This window comes from Fukomys damarensis, unplaced genomic scaffold (genome assembly GCF_012274545.1).
Source record: "Fukomys damarensis isolate Sample0158 unplaced genomic scaffold, DMR_v1.0_HiC HiC_scaffold_21, whole genome shotgun sequence".
NCBI lineage: Eukaryota > Metazoa > Chordata > Mammalia > Rodentia > Bathyergidae > Fukomys > Fukomys damarensis.
The window spans coordinates 19,575,926-19,597,683 of NW_022900933.1; the positions used below are offsets into that span (position 1 = coordinate 19,575,926).

The window sequence follows — 21,758 nt, forward strand, 5'->3', positions numbered from 1 at the left end:
AAAAAAAAAAAAAAAAAAAAAAAAAAAAAAAATCAGCAAATCTAACTAAAAGTAGTGTAGAAAATAATAATCCATAGTCGCTCACATGTAAAGACATTTGAAAGTTGCAGGAGCTGTTTCAAGGTTGGCGAATCCAGCATCTTATTGTGGTTTGTAGGGATCCAGGTTCTTTGCATTTGCATCTCTGCCATCTCATCTCCCTGGCTTGTCCTCCTAGGTTAGTACCCTTCATGGCCCAATACAACTGCAGCTCTTAGTGGCATCCAGATGCCAAAGAGGGTTTATTTCCCCCACATACTCCTTATCAGAAAGGAATTTCCTTCATTTCTCCTTGGCTGGAAGAAATGCCTGTGCTTTACCTGCCTTGGCAAGGGCAGTGAGACCACCTTGATTTGGCTTTGGCCAATTTTGAATCACCTTCCCAGGCTAAGACCTCCCCTGAGATCATGAAGGAGGTACAGAACTGGAGTCCTGATGCCCAGGCAGGGGCGGGTGATGGCTGTTGGGTTGGGACCTCGGAGTATGTGCTGGTGTTTGTGCTCCTGGGAACCAGGGACTGCTCTTGGGGAAGGGGCAGTCTTTGCGATAGACTGTTGACTGGATAGCAGAGAAATGGAAGCAAACTCTTAAGTACACGGCATTTGATGAATCTGTCGATGTTGGTGACTTTGCACAAAAGAGAAAGACACAGCTGCGAATGTTTTCAGCTTTGTCATTATCACCTGATACTGTCCCTTTAGTAGTTGGGACAACTCTACTTCTAGATGCACAGCCAGTGCCTCTTATTGATCTGAGTGGCTGTCCGGAGCCAGACTAATTGGGCCTAGAGATTGGAACAATGATTCAGCAGGAAGGGGTGAAGTGACGAGGCACAGGCCGTCCATCTGCTGGTGGGCTGGCTTTGCAGCATTTCTCTTCTGCCCACAGTGGTGGGCAGTTCTGCAGGCCGTATCTCATTCTGTTCTCCCTGTGTGAGAGCAGGATGGAGGGACTAGGATGGTCTGTGAGCTGGTGATGAGGCTGTAGTCCCCAGGCCTTTTGCACGACCCTGTATCCCTCCTAGCTATGTCTCCCCTTCCATGAGGTGACGCCCCTTGCTCTGCCAGGCCCCAAGGACTCTAACTCATGGACAAGTTCGAAGCTTTCCATGTCCCACTGATTGCCAAGGCTCTGTTGTATGTTGGGGTAGAACTTGTTGGCCTGAGTGCCATAATCTGTTATACTGCTTTGTGTTGTCCATCCCATCCCAAGGTTCTCTAAAAATAAAGACCTGTGACTTATGTTACTGTCTTTTTTGGAGCAGCATTCAGTGCATACTGTCTGTCATCTTGTTTCTTTTCTAAATGTGTTGATTGAACAGTGGGTGGCTAGGTAATGTCTGTGTTGGCACAGAATTCAACGGCTGATTTAAAAAAATATATATGTATGCAAAATATGCAGAGATGTAAGCCATCCCATGAAAACTTCTCTTTACCCTGTAATTCTGTTTTCTAAAAAGCGTGCACTTTAATAACTTATCAGAACAAAGATGAACCCCATGAATGGCAAGCTATTTACATAACTCTGAATTGATTTTTGATCCTTGTCGAACATCCATTTTTTACTAGTTTGGATTGGTGCAGACATTCTATTTATGTGCTGCTCTTCCATAGAACATTATTTTTTTTATAGTGTATAATAATTTGATAACAGTAACTTACATTTCAGTTGCATTTTACAATTTGCAAAGCTCTCTGTCTGCCTTATCTTAGCTTCCAGTTGTATTATCCTGCATTGTGTTGCATGAGGTAGGGCTGCATAAAGAACAAGAAAAACCCAGCTCCAGATACTGCTTGACAGTTCCAAACTATGGTACTGTATGTGCTTTAACCTCGAGGAGCCTACTTCCTTCTCCGTGAAATGGGCAAGAAAAAGGTGAGATGAGTGTATGTATATAAAATGCCTCATTGCGCAGCACCTGATATATACAGGAACTAAATAATGTTAATTTCTATTTTTTTTTTTGCAGTTATAAATTATGAGCACTAGTTTTCAAGATTCTTCGTGACTCTTCATTTTTTTGATGTGTTTTTGTGTGGCTCACAATTGATTTTTTTTCTTACTGTGATCCAGTTGTTCTATAGGAAGACGGTTTCATTACTTTAGCTTGAAGGAAGTGTTAATTATTGAATATACCTTGATTGACTCATAAGTTTCCAGATTTAGTGTAAAGTTCTCAGTTATTTTGAAACTCTGGTTCCCCAAAATTCAGAGGTGATCCCTCTTTTCCACCAAAATCTCAAGAATAAAACCTCAGTCTATGCCAGTAGCACACATGTGAGCATATAGTTGTTTCAGAGGAGGAAACAAACCCCTTGAACTATTATTTGTCCTCTTACTCATACCTGTGAGTGTCCAATAAACATCTGTGGTGTGTTGAGTATGAGCTAGGCGTTGATGAAAACAATGGCTGTTGGAAGAATTTTGTGGAAAAGATACAGGAGAAAATTTAAAAAGGCAAATTGCTGACAACACCTGTTTTATTTTAGTTGATTGCATCTGTTGTACAAAAGAAACCAAAATGAGTCTACTTGGGGCAGGCTCTTAAGAAAGGAAGAGAATGAGAACAGAAGGTGAACCTATGAAGTTTTTAGAAATTAATTTTATTGGTATACTTTTGATATACATAATGATTATATTCATCATAGGGAATTTGTACCTATACATAATATATCTTGATTTTTCTTTCTCCCCCAATTTCTCTGCCCTCCCTTCAGCCCTTTTTCCCCTTGCTACTTACAAAAACTTTGCTAAGGAGTATTATTTTACTTTCAGCCAAGAAAAGTCTAAAGCAGCAGTAGCCCAAAGCTTTTGGACCAGATGACTTGTAACTTGACTTCCCGCCCCACCTAGTGAATGTCAGGGAGTTGGTGAACCTCCAGAGTTAGGTGCAAAACTATGAGTTTGTACATTTTCTGGGCTTCATGGCTGGCATCAGATTTTCAAGTTGGCAGATTTTCAATGAGAGGTGGTGATCTACTATCAAGATCCACTGACTTCTACTGAAGCCAGCCTTTTGTTCAGGACAGGAGGCTCCCTTATCCATGGTTTCAGTTATCTGCAGTCTTATTTATCCATAGTCAGCCATAGTAGGTACAAATACCAGTAAGATATTTTGAGAGAGAAAGGGATTACATTTAGATAACTTTAATTACAGGATATTCTACTTATTTTTGTTAATCTCAGTGTGTCTCACATATATAAATTATAGATCTGTATGTATAGGAAAAGACATATTATATATAGGGCTTGGTGTCGTCAGCAGTTTTAGGCATCCAGTGGGAGTCTTGAAACATACCCTCCTTGGATAAGAGCGGACATTGGTAGCCTGGCGTGATGGTGCATACCTGTAATCCTAGCAGTCTGGGAGGCCAAAACATGAAGATCATAAGTTCAAGCCCAGCCTGGGCAACTTAGTGACTTAGCAAGACCTTGTCTCAAAATTTAAAAAAAGCTAGGATTAGCTTAGTGTGAAGGTCCTGGGTTCCATCCCTAGTACAAGAAAAAAAGTGGGAGGACTATTATAACCAAGAGAGTGACTCACCACCTGCAGAATGCTTCAGAAACTAGCTTTGAGGTCTGTGGAGTTTATTGGATCATGCATTAATTTACTAGTCAGTTATTAGCAATTAATGTTAGTCCATAAACTCCATGACTGCTTTAATGATTAATGGCATGAGATATTAATAATAACTAATACTATTGATAATGACTAATTATATAATTGATTAGTAACAGAAAAAAAATCTTTGAAGTACCTTTCAGTGCTATTTGGATATTAATGATAATTTAAAATTTCACAAATATAGTGACCATACAATAAATTATGAAGCTTCCCCCAAGGTGTAGACCTCTCTGTGCTGTAGGTAGCTCCCTGTGTACGTCCCTGTTTAGCCCAAGGCAGCTGCCTGCAGGTAATCTGTCAGTATTGATTGAAAAAGGAAATCTCACCATGGCTCCTGTCCTGCCCTTGCTCAGCCAGGCCCTCTGGAAATTAGACTGGAACAAAATTCCATAGCGCTTTTCTTGACTGAACTCAGTGCTTGGGGAGTGGAATTCCAGGACCTTTGATGACCTGCATGCCTTTGGCTCCATTTGGGGAAGTCACTTGTTTCCTGTGGGCCTGCTCTGCCTCCACTGTGGTGGCAACTGAGGGCAATCTGGGGACACATGATGAGATGCAACCCCTGGAGGCTGCTGTGTCTGGGTCCCTGTGTCTGACACCTGTGGTCCTGGCCTCTGTGTTGCCACCTCTCTCTTCTTGTTTCATGTGACACAACAGAAACAAAACAAATGAAATCAGTTGGTATAAGGTCACAGGTCTAGCCCATGAGAGACTAGACAAGAGTGAAAAGAAATTAGACTACAGCCTAATGTAATTAAAAAGGGTTTTGTTAGAAATTGACCATAATAACCCTGTGTGATGATTCTTTTAGAATAGTGTCTGATACATCACCTAGGACATAGAGTTTAAAAACAGAGCTGTAAATGCTTTGTAGTTAATAGCTTTGCATTTCTTGTATCACGTATGCCTGACCCAATGTGCATGATATTCGAGTCCAATGCAAACAGAGGCATAGACAAGACTCTTAGCTGTGGCTCAGGAAATCCATCCAGGAAGACTGAAGGGCATGGTCATCTGCTACCAACAAGCCCATGATGTTCTAGTTCTTGCTGATTGCCATCTGCTGTACCCAAGGGTAGAGATGGATATTCTTGAAGAACTTAGCCTGCAGTCTATACTGATAATCACTGGGGTGATCAGTCAGTGGTTCTTTCCAGGCATGGCTTTGAATGCCAAGAGGAGAGCAGGAGGGATGCCTTCTGTGTTTCCCTCCTGAATTCTAGAGCACCTCCTGCATTGCTGGTAGCACCCTTGCTCACTCTCCACAGAGCCATTATCTGTGAATTTATGAAACCCTCACACCTTGAGGGCTCTGGTCATGGGGAGCCTTCAAGCTGAGTCCCTGTCCAGGCGGGGTGGAGTATGCACTGCACCCATCACTGGGCTCTTGTTCTCTGGCCTGAATGTTTAATTAAGGTGTCATTAAACTGACATCTTGGTGCCAGATATATCTTCTAAATCTCCATTTCCTTCATGCCATCACTCAAGATTCCATAGTTGGCCCAAATTGCCAAACACTCAAGCTTTTTATCCGGATTGTCAAATCCCTTATCTCTTATCTCTCTCCTGCTGTCCAGCCTGTTTGTTCCCTTATTCCCATTTAATTTTTGTTACAAAATATGTTTTATAGGAAATATAGAAGATACAGGTATACTTCAGACCATATGACCCTAAATGCCTGGGATCAGAGGTGTTTCTGATTTTTCATATCTGGAAATACATACACATAATGATAGATCTGGTGTCTGGGACTCATACAAAATTCATTTGTGTTTCTCCTTCACCTTGCACACAGAGCTTGACAGTCGTTTTACACGGTATTTTTAGTGTGCCTGTATTTTGACTGTGACCTGTCACGTGAAGTCAGGCATGGAATTTTCGTGAGGTATCATGTCAGCACTCAAAATTTTGGGTTTTGGAGCATTTTGGATTTCAGATTTTTAAATCAGTGATGCTCAACCTATATTATGAACACTCAAGTACTAACCACTTAGCTTAATGAATAAAAAGAAATGACAGCTATAGGTAAAGCACCTCTAAGTGCTTTGCAGATGGGATTTTGAAGAATAAACCTGGGAGCAGCAATAGCACAGTGTGGCGAATTGCTTAAGAACAAGGGTTTTGGAGTTGGGTAGGCCAAAGTGGAATTCTGGCTCCATATTTACTTGCTGGGCAAATTTAGGAAATCACACAAACTACCAGAGCCCCAATTTCCTGGGGTGATGAAATGAGGGTGATGAGATGGGTTACCTGTACATCTCCTGGAGTTGTAAGGCTTAAGTGAGATAGTAAGTAATATACTCACCCTGATGCTTGTCCCGTGGGGAGCAGCCAGCAAATGGGAGCCATGGTCCCTGCTGGTGGCTGCTGGGCTGACATATCTTGGACAGAGATAGAGCCAGGGGCAGTTTCCTCACCCAGTCTTACTCTGCAGAAGACCCGGGAAGAGGGGAGGGAGGCTCCTTTGTGTATGCTGTGAACAAGCTGATGGGGTACTTGGTGATTTCAGGTGCTTGTTTTGGCTGTGAAGCAGCTATTCCCAGAGTTTGAGTTTATGTGGCTGGTGGACGAAGCTAAGAAGAACCTGCCTTTGGAGCTGGACTTCCTCAACGAAGGGAGGAATGCTGAGAAAGTGGCCCAAATGCTCCAGCACTTTGACTTCCTAAAGGTAGGAGGGTGTGGGCATTAGGTGCCATGGTGGTCTGGTGGGAGGATTGATTCATGCTGTGAATATCTCTCTTATAGATCATCTCCTTCCTTCGTTTTCTTACTGAAGATGAGTGGTTTGTTACTGGTAATACATATTAAAGCCCTTCAAGGCAATTTCCAAAGAAACGCCTAGTGTGATTTTTGACCCGTCAGTCAATTGAACAGATGTTTTATTGTGTAATCTACAACCACAAGGCACCAACCACTACCTGAGAGGCTGTGTGCTGTGGTCTCTGTCTCCATGAAGCACACGGTGATGGTGATGATGGTGATACCTAGCACTACTGTACATCGGTCCTGTTTAAAGCACATGTATATTACTTTAGCTCATTTAATGTGCAGTTTGTTCTGCTGTGACACAACATGTGTTTCTAGAAATCATTATAGTGTGCAAAATTGCATAACAGAACCTGCAGACATTATAGGGGAAATGGGCATGGGGGAAGCACTCAAAAAACATCTGTGACACAGAAAAGAAAAGAAGACAGGAATTAATAACAGTAGCCACTGTTACATATGTTAAATGGCTAAGAAATATATAAGACTACAATGCACGGGCACCTTACCTTGAAATCTTGTGAGTTAATATTTTGAGTTAGTGAAAGGAGGGTCATCTGAAATGGGCCAGGAACCTATAACACCAGATGTTGTGTTTGAAATGTGTGTGTGTTTTGTGTGCTCCCTTGCAAGTGTTCATCTGGCTGCTGTTTTTTTGTGTTCACTGTGTTTCTAGTGGGTGATAGGGCACAGGAGCAGATGCATTGCCAAATTTGCAGTGGAATCATACTGTTCCCTAATACTGTATATCAGCCACACTAGAACAAAATTGTATAATTCTAAAACAACATAGCAGAACTGCACTCTGCAGTAGGATGCACTTCTTTGGGAACAGTATAAACTATTACAGAGTCACAGCTCTCGGTGCCCCATGAGAGATATTGCAGGTGAAGGGGCTGAGGATGCAGAAGCCATTCATGGCCCATCAAGTCAGGGAAGGCTTTGCTGAAGAGTTGACAGTAAAGCTGGTCTTTGAGGACTGTGTTGATGTCCCCATGGGGCAAATAAGGATTGGAATGAATGAAATCCTTGTGGGGGGGGTTGTACCCATTTGTCAGGGGTTCCCTTTGTTATGATGGTGCAGAGGTTGGAGAGTCTTCCTGAGATTCTACCAGAGAGCTTTGCTTTCAACTCTAGAAGAGATGAGTTTTTTTCTCATCACTCAGGAGGCCAGGAGAAGATGGGAGGGAATTCATAGAACCCTCGAGATCTCCATGTGTGAGTTCCAGAGTGCCCAATTTTGTAGACCTCTCGTGGGAAAGGAGGTTGGCTGGGAGTATACGAAAGGCTCTGTTCTGGTTTTCAGTGTTGTGTGGCCTTGGAAGACACCACGAGACACAGAGGTATTGCTTTTACTTCTGCTACCCAGATTAGGAAGGATGTCTCTGTACTAGCCACCTGGGAATCTCAAGGCCAGGTTCATGGGAAGAACAGCTGTGATGATCAGCGCAGCGTCTTGACACACTGATTTTGGTAGAAGGTGAAGTTTAGCCCATCTCCATGCTCCATTGTGGTCACCTGGGGTTTTGATGGTCTCTGTTGTAGTTATGAATGTCTAGATTTCCTTGTGCATGTGAATCCAGAAGTTCAGATGGGATCTGAGAAGGCTCTGTTACCCTTCAAGCTCAAACTACCAGTTAAATGAAAACTGGGTTCTCTTAGACAAACAGTAAATATGAGCTCGTTAGCATAATGCTGTGGGGCCCAAAATATGCTTCTGTGTGCATATCCCATTCCTTACATTCCTTTATCCTACATTTACAGGGCGTTTCCTGAGCCAGTTGCTGTGCTAGGAGCTGGGGGTGGGTCCTTTCCCTGGATGACTTCCCATTTAATGGGGCAGGAACACACAAATGTGTTGGTGTAGTGGAGATTATTTCACGATGTGACAGACACTGTTCTTTGTTTTTGTGGTTCCCAAGATGAAATAATTAGACTTCTAGGAAGTATGGACTGTACAGAGGAGCCAACAATATTTATTACATGCTTTTTCTTTGTCAGGTACGGTGGCATTAGACATGGTGTGAGTACTGTGACAGCAAACCATTCCAGTGGCTGTCATCCCATTTTACAGACGACAGTCCTTGAGTAGAGGTGCTCAGGCTACAACCCAGATTTTCTGACTCCAAGTGTCATGCTCATCTCAGGATTTTCTGCTGCCTTTTACCCGGCAGGGGTGCCCCTCAGAACCAGAGCTCTGAGCCAGACAAACAGAAACATCGCCTTCACTGTTTCCATGGAAACGGCAAAATTGTCCCCTGGCTGGGCCAGCTACCAATGGCCAGACCAAGACATGTAATAATAATGACACAAATTTGTGAAACGAGTATGCCAAATGGGTAAATAATTAATGTACCGATCTGACCTGTTGCCTCTAGAACTGCTCCTAAGACAATGGTGGAACAACGGCTCCTGAGTAATTAATTCTGCCTAAACACACCACAAGGAGGAAGCGAATTTTGCACTGTGAACTCAGTTCGGCTCTTAAAACTGGAGATAGATTGCTTTTGCACGCTGGCACCCCATCACAACATCTGTGCGTAATTACGCCTCAGCAAAGAGTTTACCTCTCATTGTGTGAGGTGTCTTCCAGTGCTTCTGTGGGGTTTAATAACCTCGGCCCCATGCTATAAATCTCTGCGCCTCAGACAAGCACTGAATGCAGATAAGGTGTCCAGGAGACTGGAGGAAGGTGGGGGCAGCCAGGCTGGAACGGTCAAGAAGACAGCTGGCGACGGGGCAGCAAGGGAGAAGCCACTGAGCACTGGGCTCAGGCCTGGCAGAGAGGGGAGTGTTTGTGGCGGTGGGCATGGGAGTGGGCTGTGTCATGGCGGAGTCACTCCAGGGTTTCTTCCTGTGAGGTGAGGAGCCTGGATATCCAGAAACTTTGGACAAACCCCAAGGGATGTGATGCTTTTGAAGAAGCATCATAGTTTCCTAGAATCTTAAAGATTAACAACTACTCATGTATAATTAATAGTTAACAGTTTGATATGCGTTCACTGTGTCACATACTCTTAAAATGCTCTACATGTATTTACTCTTTAATTCTTTCAACAGCCCCACAAGGGAGGTGCCTTTTCTTCCCCACTGGGACTAGGGATTGAACCCAGGGACTTCTCATGCTGTATTTTGAGACAAGGCTTTGCTGAAATGCTGAGTTGCCCAAGCTGGGCTCAAACTTGCATTTCTCCTGTCTCAGCCTCCCAGAGTGCTGGGCTTACAGGCATGTGACACTGTGCTTGCCTGGATGGCGCCATGCTTAACTTCATATCTTCATGGGGAAGCAGGCCCAGAGAGATCAAATCATTTGTCCACCTTTACTCAAGATTTCAGTAAGGGGCAGAAACAAGCTTTGATAGGAGGCGCCCTGGCTTGGTCTCAAACCACTGTGCTCCTTTGCCTTTGTGAAGCTTCATGGGAAAGATGAATTATGGCAAACCATCTGTGGCACCATCAGCCCTGGTGTGGGTCGCAATGCCTGTGATTCACTGTGTGGCAGCCACGAGGGCAGCTGATGTTTGTATGGCAGTTGCTAAGTGTCTGGTACTATACTGCTTCTGCTAAGAGAAGTGGGGCTTATAAAACTGGCTCAGAGGGGTATAAAACTGACTCATAGTCACACAGCTTGTGGGAGGCAGAGTTGCAGCCCCTCCTGTCAGTCTGAAATGGGTCTGCACTCTGCCTTGCTGGGCTTTGGCTGTAGGGGAACAAGCCAAGGCACAGGAACAAAGGAGTAGCATAAGGTCAGGCCACACTGAGGTGGAAGCGTCCCAGAGTCTTGGGAAGAACTTTCCAGAATCTTCTCTTTCTTCAGGTCAGCGTTGGCCTCTGTGTGGGTGCAGGTAGAGCCCACATGTACAGCTCCTGCTCTGCGGCAGGCACATAGACCCAAGGTCCTAAGCCAGGTGTGACACTGCCTCCCAGGGATTTGTGTGGGTTTCTTTGTTTGCGGCGGGGGGGTCAGTTTTCCATTTTGAGCCTTCTGTTCCTTGACAGAAGATGAAGGTGAGGGAGAGATGAAGGTGAGGCCTGGGTGTCAGGTGATGTGAACATTACCCACACTCCAGACCTTCCTGCCCATTCTATGATTAGCACGGCAAGTCACCTTCCTGGCCGAGTGAGGAGCCGTGGGCACTTGGCAGTCAGAGCCCTGATATAACTGTCTATGGCTCTCCCTGAGCTCCCGTGATGAGCTCTTCCATTCCCCACACTTGGTATTTCTGTCATTTCAGACCTGAGCAACAGAGGCAAAGGACACAGTCTGTGGTCAGACTGCACTGGTCACAGCAGAGGGAGCAGGGATGGAAGAGGGTGGCCCAGCACACTGGCCCTGCCTGGCCAGCCCCAAGCACTGCCGCCTTGGGTCCTTCTTCCATGGTAGCTGTCTTGGTGCCCTTCATGTGGGCCCAGGGACCCTTCTGTCTCCAAAGCCCCAGGCGCAATGCCCACACTTAGTTTTCCAAACAGAAGGAAGAAATTAAGTCAAAATGACATCCCTCTCACTTAGAAACCATGAACAAAAATAGTGAATTTACACCCTTTTTTGCTTATTTTGCAATACTAGGGATCAAACCCAAGGCCTCACGTATGCTAGGCAAGAGATTTACCACTGAGCTACACTCCCAGCCCTTTTTATTTCATTTTGAGACATATTCTCAATAAGTTGCCCAGGCTGGCCTTGAACTTTGTATCCTCCTGCCTCGGTCTCCTGAGTAGTTGGGATTATAGGCATGTATCAGTAGGCCCACTCTAGGTTTATTTTTAAAAAGATGCTTTTTGAAAAATGTCAAGCAAGCCTACATTTTAAGTTCAAAGGAACTGACAGTCATACATTTCTCTATTGGCCTAGATTTTCAAATGGCAAAACTCAAAAGAAGCGGCAAAGCAAGAGAACACTTTGGTGTCAGTCACTTGGAGCCAAGGTTCCAACCAGAGGGCTTTGCTTGTGTGTAGCAGCCCCACTAACCCTCAGCACCCCTTCCCGAGTAGAGCAGAAACAATGCTTCTTGCCAGTGGGGAAACTGAGGCATAATGAGTTAAGTGAATGAGCTGAGTGCAAGTTGCCATCAGAATTGGTTGCAGAAAGTAGGAGAGTTTGGGGATTAGGGTGACGGAAGATCTTATTCTCCAAAACATTTGAATTAGCTGGTCTTGTTTTTTACTTGTAAGAGGAATAAGCCCTTCAAAATTTTGGGGAAACAGCATGAGGAAAGCTGCCTGGCTGCAGTGTTCCTGATGGCTGTCACCCACTCAGGTGGCCTTATGACAGCCTTGATATATTCACACCTCTTGCCTGCTCCTGGAGGATCTGTTCTCTTGTTGGCTTTTCATGTTCTCGGAGTCAGAGGGAGTTAGAGAGTTTATCAGTTAGTATTGCAGTTGTTTGCAGATGACTAAAACAACAACAACAACAACAACAAAAGATTTATTTTCCTCACATAGCAGCAAGGTTTGTAGCAGCTGCCTGTAGATTCCGTTTTAGTCGTCTGATTTTCTTAGGTTCTTCTTCATGGTTGAAAGATTACTGTGGCCGTTTCAGAAATTGTATTCATTTTAAGGCAGGAGGAGGAAGTAGAGTAGTTCCATTCTAGAAATCCCTTTTTGAATCAAGAAAATAAAAACTTCCTCAGAATCCCCTAGCAAACTACTCAGATTTGTAGGCCAGAATGGAATTGCATGACCATACCTACCATGAGACCAGTAGGGAGAGCATTCTTTTTCATCTCCAGTGAAGAGGAAGGGTGGGAATAAACATGAGGTTGAGATCCAGCGTTGTGTCCACATGGGGCTTGTAGGAAACTGAGACAGAACCTAGCATCTAATAAAGATTACCTACAGCACTTCTGTCATCTGATGAGAAAGCTGTGGTGGCACGGAGGGTGTTTGTGAGCCTGCAAGGGCCTGATAAGGGTGGAGAGGGGATAGTTCTCTACTCCAATGCCCCGGGTGAGCTGCTTCATGCTTCTCTCCCAAGGCCCAGTGTGGAAAGAATCGAGGGGGTGGGGAAGCCACTTCCTGCCCCCCAAGCAGGAGGGGTCTCTACAGGAGTGGGCAAGTGGGGCTGGGACCCTTCTCTCTGAGTCTGATCTTCCTGAGTCCTCCATGAGGAAGCAGGGCCTGCCATTGCTGTGCCTCACTGTGGTCCTGGCCCTTGACCCCCAGCCTCTCCTGCAGTGACCGGCCCTTTCGTGTTCCAGGTCCCCCGAATCTACTGGGAGTTGTCCACCAAGCGGGTGCTGCTGATGGAGTTTGTGGAGGGCGGGCAAGTCAATGACAGGGACTACATGGAGAGGAACAAGATCGATGTCAATGAGGTGAGCTGGGGCGTGAACTGTGTGTGCAGGACGCGGGACTGTCAGGGTGGGGCCTTGGGGTCTGAAGAATGACCCTTCTAGGTTACCTTGTACAGCTAGCCACACACAGTGGGGTTGGGGACACAGCCCTCCTGGCCTCTCTTGCCTGGCTGAACCGTTGTCTGTCTTCCTTTTTGTCCCATCTGGGTTTCACACAGCTGAGTTGCTACAGGTACAGTGGGGCCTGGACCCTGACCCTTTTGCCCTCCTCTCTCCCTTTCACTGCCCAGGACAAGGTGCCAAGCAGCAGGGAGGAATACCCCAGTAGCCAACTGGGTCTGCTTGGCAGAATAAGGGAAAGTGTGATGTTTATGTCTCCCACTGCCTCCCCTTTGGTCCTTGTACCTTATCTTCTGTTTCCTGGTCACCATGAAGTACTTTCCCCACAATACTATCATTGTTATAAACCTTGTGGGGCTAGGTGTGGGTTTCAGAGGGGAGCCCGACCCAATCCTGGAGCTCGTGCTGGTTCAGCCCCATCCTAGGTAGAGAAGGGGAAGGGGAGAGCTGGGGCAGATTCCCTAAGGCATGCTGGAAATGCAGATGGCAGAGGCCATGGGTGTTACCCCAGAGATTCTGGGGAGTCACTGGAGGGTTTGGGCATGACGGATCAAGGCAGTGACATGCTCTACTACTCTGCTTGGGGCGGGAAGGAATGGGAGGGCCTAGACCCATTGGAGACCAATGCTTGGTCCTACTCACCCCCCGCCCCACTCACACCAGGTGACACATGAGGATGTACACAGGTTCCCAGTGGGGAGGTGGCCCAGGGGAGAAAGCCAGGGACATTGCAGGAAGAGTGGGGGTTGTGAGGCTTGCTGGTGGCTTCATGGCTCTATAAATGGGGACCACGATGGTATGTGCCTCTGAGAGGGGCTGTGAGGACTGCGTGAGTTAGTCATGCAGCTTGCTGGGTGCAGTGCCTGGTGTGTGATTGGTACTGGAGAAGGGTAGCTAGATTTGTTACTGTCTTCATTATTACTACCGTTGGCTCCTGTTCTGTGCTTGTCTCCTTTTATCATTAGTGTTTTTGATTGCCTGACTCCCCATGTTAGACCCTTTGTCCATCATAAACCCAAGAGGGAGTTCATACTGTCTCTGTTTGGAAGATAAAGAATCAGAGACTCAGAGAGGGAAAGTATTTTGCCATTGATTGGAACCCAGGGCTCCCTGACTGCAGTCTCCCTTAGGCTGTGAGAGTAGGGGCTACAGTGAAGTGTGTTGAGCAACTGTGAGGCCTGGCTGCCGCTGCCTCAGCTGGCTCAGACCTTCAGGTAAAGCTGTTGTCCCCCACTTCAGGACATGGAGCTCCAAAATCCTATTTGAGGGGTGTGGCTGCCAAGACACAGAGATCACCCTAACCCCTCCGCCCATAGGCTATCTTCCATAAGTTCTGCTTTCTGGAGGGACAGAATGAGAAAAGGAGTAATTCAGAGAGATCTCTTGTGGTCACTCTGCTAGTAACAAACGGGCTGTTCCTTCCTCTGACTCTTTTTCTTATTCTTCCTCTTCCTCTCCTCTTTCTCCCATCCTCCTCTTCCTCTTTCCCACTTCTTTTCTTCTTCTTATTCCTTCACATTGAGCTGCATCCCAAGCCCTTCTAAGTTTTCATTTTGAGACAGGATCTCGCTGGGCATGAACTTGAGGTCCTCCTGCTTAGCCACCCAGAGTGGTGGATTACATGTGTGCACCATCACACCCTGTAAACGACTGGAGCTTCTGGCTCTTCTCTCCTTGCCCCTGGCTCCTGGGGTGGTACAGGGCAGGGGTCTGGGCAGGCGACAGAGTCTTTGGCTGAAATGTGTGGAAGGGATGTGGTGGCAGGGCTGGGTGGTCACCTCTTTTGCGGGGAGCAGAGGCTCTGCCCACTCATGAGGAGAGACTGGAGGCCTCGACTTGCCACTACCCAAAGCACTATCTGAACGAAACCTCTTGCTTTCTAATTTAAGGCAAAGATCCTCTCATCTTGTTCATAGAAACATTTTTCTGTTTTTAAGAAAGGAGCTCTAAGGGTTGCTGTAAGGACTACCTGAATTAATGCTGAAATAGCAGCACAGTGTGTGTCGTGTGGTGTATCGTAGCTGGACCATTGTTGTTTTTAGTGCTGTTGTTGGTGTCCCTATTGTTTCTTCTTCTGCCTCCATTTATCATTAACACTCATCTGCTGCCTTAGCCTGTGCACCTGGCCCCCTGTACGGATAACCTTCAGAGGGAGGGCTGTAGTGTACATTTTGCAGACCAAGAACCAGAGACTCAGAGAGAGAGGGTAACATACCAAAGGTCACCAGTCTCAAGGGCACACTTGGTAAGTGTTCATGTGGATGGACTGTGTCATCACCATCCAGGTAAAGATGCAAATAATTTCTAGGAAGCTTCCTCGTGCTCCCTCCCAGTCAGTATCCCCGGTGCCACTGCAACTACTGCTGTTCTCACTTCTGTCACCATAAACTGCTTTCAGCCATCACTGAATATGATAAATGGAATCTTACAGTGTTGGGTCTGGTGTCAGTCAGATCAGGGTCTTCTTTGGAATGTGTGTTCTGTTCCACTGGTCTATGGGCTGTTCTTGCAATAAGGCACTGTCTTAATTTCTTTTTTTTTTTTTCTTCAGTGAGTTTATTGGTACATTTTGGGTATACAGTACAGTTACATTCATCATTGGGATCCTGTACCTTTACATGACAGGTCTTGGTTCTCATTTTTTCCCCTTGTCCCTGCCCTCCCTTCACTCCCTCCTCCCTTCCCTATTTACAAACACTTTATTTCCATATTGTCATTTTCTCATATTTTTTTCTTGTCCCTTATTTCCTTTCCCCTGCCCTTCCCACTTTCCCTACACCTTTAGCCCTTTTCTTCCTATTTCACATTGTCAATTATACCATTAGTATCTTATGTACAATGATGGTTTTTCACACCAGAGGAACTATTTGGTATTTACACATGTGTGACTTACTTATTTCACTTAAGAGTATATCCTCAATATGTGTCCATTTTCCTATGAATGACTCTAATTTTTCATTCTTTATGGCTGAATAGTATTCCCTTTTATAGAAAAACCACATCTTCTTTATCCAGTCTCCATGTCTTAATTTCTTAATCCCCTGCCCCAGCTTCTAGGCTGCACATGACTTGAGGAGGTCTTTGGTATTCAGTGATGATGTCATTAAATTCTGACTTCTGCAGAAGGCTGAGGCAGAACCATGGGCCATGTGTTTTACTCTGCTATTGCTGACCACCAGTAATGGTGGGAGTGGACCAGGAATAGGCTAAAGATTAATCTATCATGTCTCTTACCAACTGGCATCAAAGCCCCAGGCCTTGGAGAAGACTAATGGTGCTGAGGATGGAAGACTCCACATTCCAGAAAAGCTCAGATGGACCTCAGAGGTTCTATAGGCTCTCTAGGCCCAGTGGACTCAGCAAGCCAGTCCTGGAGTGACTCTGCGCTGAGGACAGCATGGCCTGGATGTGAGCATTCCTGGGGGAGGGCAGTGGAAGTGCAAGGGGGAGGAGCAAGGGGTAAAATCTTACTGTGCTTCCCGGTGGTGCTGCGGCTGGTGGCATCTTGTCTGCCATGAGCCATGATTCTCCTGGAAGGTGGCTCTAGAAGGAACCTCTGTCAATGGCTCCAGAGCCCTGAGACCCCTTGTTGAGTCAACCCCACTCCACTGGGAAGAGACTGACCACCCTGCAGCACCTCAGCTTGTGAGGACCTGCAGATCAGTCTGACTAGCCAATTCCTGATAGACTCAGGAGGAAACACCAGGTTAGGAGGTAAGAGGTGTTGGTTCAAGCTCCATCCCTGCAGTGCTGTGCTTTGTGACCTCAGGCAAATCTCCTCTCTGGTCCCCGGTTTCTCATTGAAGCTGTTGGATTAGATAGACTCTAACTAAGGGTCCTTTCTATTGAAATATTTTACAGAACAGTGATCTTCACTTCTGTGGATGCTGAGACTGGTTCATGAACCATCTATTTCAGAAGCACAGAGTTTATTCAACATTGCAGATTCCTGGGCGCCACCCCAACTTAGCAGTAGGAATCTGGGGTGGGAAGAGTTGTAGAGGGTTGCGAGGATCTGCATTTGACTCTCCAGGTTGCTCAGACATTCTCTGAAGCTCAAGACCCTCTGTCCCCATCCCTCATCCTGTCATGAAGCCAGGCACCCAGGACACCCAGGTGAGCCGTCAGAGTGGACCTTGCTCTTTGTACCTCCAGGCATGAGGTAGCCCTGCCAGGTGTGCACACCTGTGGCGGAGCATGGGCCTTGGAAGCCAGCAGCCTGCAAGAGCCCTCATTTGTTTGTGTCTCTGAGCCCAGAAGCAGATATTACTGAGGGCCCAACCTGGTGATCATATTTGCCAGTCACTTTAAGAGCTGGTGACAGCAGCTGTCACTGATCTCATTAAAAGTAAAGGTCGTGCTGGAGTCCGCTTTTCCAGGTTGGAAGGAGCCTCCTCAAGCCATAGAAGCACTATTGATTGCAGGACCTTTATCGAAGGTTAATTGGATTTCAGTGAGTGTGTGTTTAAGACCCTGCTTGGGCTAAGGCCCAATTTAATTGCCGTGAAATTAGCCAAGAGAAAGGTGATAGAACGAGGTATAGGGGCAGCAGGGACAGATGACTGCAGGCCTCCTGGGCACACGTGCCTGTGTCTGCACACTGGGAGTAGGTCCAGGGAGGGTTGCCATGATGTGTGGCAGGAGATTTCTTAGAGACTGGGTCCTGCGCAGGAAGGGTAGAGGGTCTTGAAGTCAGGGGACCTACCATTCGCTGGTTAGGTGCCTTTGGGCGAGTTACGTAGCTGTCTGCTCATCTGCTTAGTTGGAGGGATAACTACTTACTTCTGAAGACCACGGTGTGAACTTTGTAAAGCTGTAAGGCTCTGAAAAGAAGTTATATATAATTCATAATTCATTAGGGTATTGTTCACAGAGGCATAGCTTCCTCCATAGATTCTCCAAAAATCTTTGCTCCCTTCTGTCTTGTTCATCTGTGAGTTGTCTGAGTTCAAAGACTTGGAGATTGAGTAATAGTCATCAGTTCAGCCTGTGCTGCTGACCTGCATAAAAGCTCTGCCCAAGTTTTTGTCTTTCCCCTTGATTCTCTATTTCTACCACCACCTCTGTTGAACGGGTTTTTTTCATTTTTACTCATTCATACCTGCTGGGTCTTTTTAGCTCTTTGGTACCTGCAGATGTATGAAGTTCCTGGTTATAGAAGTTACTAGAAGCCAGGCGTGGTGGCACACTCCTGTAATCCCAGCACTCCGTAGGCTGAGGCAGGAGGATCACTGTGAGTTTGAGACCAGCCTGGGCTGCATAGTGAGTTCCAGGTCAGTCTCAACTACATAGTGAGACCCTGTCTCAACTCCCCGCTCCTCAAAAAAGAAGTTACTAGAAAGAAAATATGTCCTCCTGTTGTCTGCCCTCCATCACTTCTTGGAAGCTCCTGGTTATAGAGGGGCCAGGTGGGTAGGACAGCTTCCTGGAGATTCATCTTCTCATAGCAGAGGTGTGGGGAGTGGCAACAGTGTCACTGTGGAGTTATGGTGCTGGGTCTGCTGCTTGTAAGTTGTGTTGCTTTGGGGAAGAAACTCACCCTTTTATGTCCCCATTTCCTTTTTCAAGTTGGGTACCAGAAAGTAGCCCACAGGACAGTCTGATGATTGAAGCATAAAACACTTGGTGCATGCTGGGCCCAGTATACATTCAATGCATGAGGAGTTAAATTATCCAGGATTCCAGCCCCTCTGCAGTGGCACCAGGATAGTATTTGCCAGCCCTGGAGAGCAGGGAGAGGAGAACCCATCTTTCTAGTTTTCATATCAATTCTACTAAGGTGGGAGGATATGAAAATCCTTCTCAGGAGTAACTCATAGTCCAAGGCAAGAGATACTAGCTACCAGCAGCTTTTTCTCCTTTACCTGTACCTTCCAATAGCCATGGCCCCTGCCTCTTCTGGGCCCAGGGTGACTTGTGGAGCATCTGTAACATGAGAATTGAAGAGCCTTTCTTAGCCTTGTGATACCCTGATTGGCCATCTAGGGATGCGTTGGTCAGGGCTAACCTCCCCAGGTTCCTGGGACTAGTCTGGCACCTCTACTATCTTCCTCATGGCTTCTCCCAGCACCACACATGGCTGAGCAGATTCTCAGTACCCTTGAGGTCAAGGACATTGTCTCAGGATTCGCTTGTTCAAGATCGCTACCCAGCCATTAATAAGTTTGGTCCCGGGACTAGGGATTTAACTCAGTGCAAGGTCCTGAGTTTGATCCTCAGTACCCGGGGAAAAAACAGTAAGTTTGTTCTTGGTGCTGAGTAGCAGCAGGTGGTCTGTGGTTTATATACCCTAGAGCAGTGTGGTGGTGAGCCTATAGCACGCGTGTGGTTTTGTTATCATTGAATGCTCTAAACAGTACACCGCCACTGCCCTAGTGGTGGTACCTGGGGATGAGGTAGGCAGAGTTTATTGTACTGTGCTCCATGCAGTGGTCTGGTCTGTGTCCAGAGTCCTGGGCAGAAACTGGGAGGGGACGAAAAAAGTGTGAATGACAAACCTCCTTCTACTTAATATGGGTTGACTTGTGTGATTATTAATATTCTAGTCAACCTCCTTTTTCTTTCAGAGATCTTGGCCTTGCTTCCAAGACGCCCCCCAGGAACATAAATAGACTTTCCCTTGGGGGTGGGAATAAATTAATTCATGCAATTATAGAATAATTAAAGTACTTGCAGCCAATTCAAGTCTTGAGAAAAATCCAAAAATAACTCCTTGACTTAAGTATTATTTACTAAATTAATTCTTTACCAAGCCTTTTTATAGAGTCTTGGTTTTTTCCCCCTTTCCTACTGTTAGAGAATAAAAGCATTGTGTAATTACTGAAATCACTTGTGAGTGGCACATTCTTTTTACAAGGAACAATTAAAAGACTTAGTAACTTTTTTTTCTAAATGGCATGGCACCCTGATGTTACTTAACACTGTGGTTTGGTTAGCCACCTGTTCAGGTCTTGTTTTTGTGTTTAAATTTTTTTTTTTTTTTTTTTTTAATGATGCTGGGCATAGACTCTGGGGCCTTGAGCATACCAGGCAAGTGCTTTGCCACTGAGAGACACCCTCAGCCCAGCCACCTGTCCAGGATTTCCTGCAGTGAGTCTTTTCTCGAAATGGAGCACCTTGCTGGATTGAGGGGGAGACTTCAGAAATTTTGGGGGCAGTCCCTGCCTGCCTCCTGAAGGAACTTCCTGGGAGTGGAGAGGCAGGGTGACTGTTCTCTGCAGAGGGGTCACCTGGGTTGGCTCCTGGGGTCATAATTGATGAGCAGGGGACGAAGTCTCTTTCCCCTTCCATGTCTTCCTTACCTGTTTCCTGTAGATGATGTCTATGAGTATTCAACCCATCCATGTTGAGTACCTGGCATAGCACCTTGGCCATGACCACTCAGCAAAGATATTTTTTCTTATCTTTGTACAGATGTCATTGTTAGTGGGCCAGAGGCAGCATTAAGGACACAGTTGTCTGTTCTTTAGTGGAACGTGTAGCCAACATTATGTGGAAGGGGTGAGTGAGAGGATTGTGTGTCCAGCAGGGGCCTTGAATTTTCTCCTGGGACCCTTAATGCCTGGGTGCAGGTAGGGGAGCTGCCTGCCCTTCTGGGGACAGATTGATATGCAGTGAGACTCTAGCACAACTCGAAAATATGTTATGAAAAATCATTCCACAGCTTAGCAATAAGGCCAGAAGAGTACGGTGTGCCCTTTCAAAATCCTTCTTGGTCATGGTTCAGCCAGTGCCTCCTGTCCCTGACTTTTTAATATCTAGGCAAATGTACTTTTGTTTGACTTTGTTATTGACAATTAATTAAGGCTCCAGACTGAAGTCATACATCAACTTGTGGATCTTGTCCAGTAGAGATGCTAATGATTTCTGTCCAGTAGAAAAGATAACCCCAGAGCTAGGCTATTTTAAATGCTTCCTAGGACAACAACCAGCTTGTGTTTTATCCAGAATCTTAGTCTCTTATTCTGTTGAAACAGCCCTAAATACTTGCTTCCTTAAAATTCCCTTTGAACCAGTTCTACCATCTTACTTGCTCCCTTGGTAGTGAGTTAAGGAATCTGCGACACCTGGCCACTCTATATCTGTATAAGCTTGATGACAGTAGCACTTTGACAATGATAATGCTATTCATGTTTTTCTAAGTTTAGAGAGAGGTGCCTAAGCCCCATGCCACTCAAGTCCAAAGTGGCCCAAGAAAGATGGCTCCAGCGTCAAGCTGTTGGCTTAGGCTAGTTCCTGCTTTTTTCTTTGCCGTCCACATCTGTCCATCCTGGTGGCATCTGTTTAACACAAACATTGAGAGCAGACCCCAAATGGAAAGATACCCAAGTAGGGGCTGCTGGATGGGGGTGTTGGAAGGGGAGACTGCTCTGGTGGTTCTGCTTATGTATGTGGGCAGCAGTGGCAGCACCCTTCTCTCCCTCCACTGAAGCAGCTCAGCCCTCATGGACAAGAGCTGCTTCACCCCCAGTCCCCTACCCTTAAGGACCATCTTTTAATGTAGTAAAAAGGGGCCCAGAGCGATTAGCATTATTTCAGAAAGCTTAAGGGAGATCATACATCTCCCTGTGACAGGTCTGCCCAGACTAAATGAAATGTCATTTCTCTGCTTTTTGGCTGGAATTCTGTCAGCTCAGTCTGGCGGCGCTGCTTATCTTGGGCTGATCAGGAGTCCTGATTGGACCTTATATGCGTCCTTGACAAATAAAAATGAATGATTACTTAATAAATGCAATTGGTTTGGCAGATACAACCTTTTAAAGTATGATTCCAAGGAACTCCAAGGAATGGAACAGAAGGGTTCTTGGTGGCACAGAGGTGGGGACGTGCTAGCTCACCTAGGACCAGCTCTGGCTGAGACCCCCTTTCCCAGGAAGCAATGTGGTAGGGCTGGGATGGTCAGCTTCTTAGCC

At 46.0% G+C, this 21,758-nt stretch overlaps 1 protein-coding gene across 8 annotated transcripts in view; it reads left to right on the forward strand.

The window, feature by feature from the left end:
- Adck1 (aarF domain containing kinase 1) overlaps positions 1 to 21,758 on the forward strand; it is a 101,194-nt gene that overhangs the window by 65,975 nt on the left and 13,461 nt on the right. For all 8 annotated transcript variants that reach the window (XM_019204340.2, XM_010645592.2, XM_033766786.1 and 5 more), the window contains 2 exons: positions 6,174 to 6,332; positions 12,631 to 12,747. In XM_019204340.2, coding sequence (XP_019059885.1) covers positions 6,174 to 6,332; positions 12,631 to 12,747 — 276 coding nt within the window. The remainder of the gene's footprint in view (positions 1 to 6,173; positions 6,333 to 12,630; positions 12,748 to 21,758) is intronic.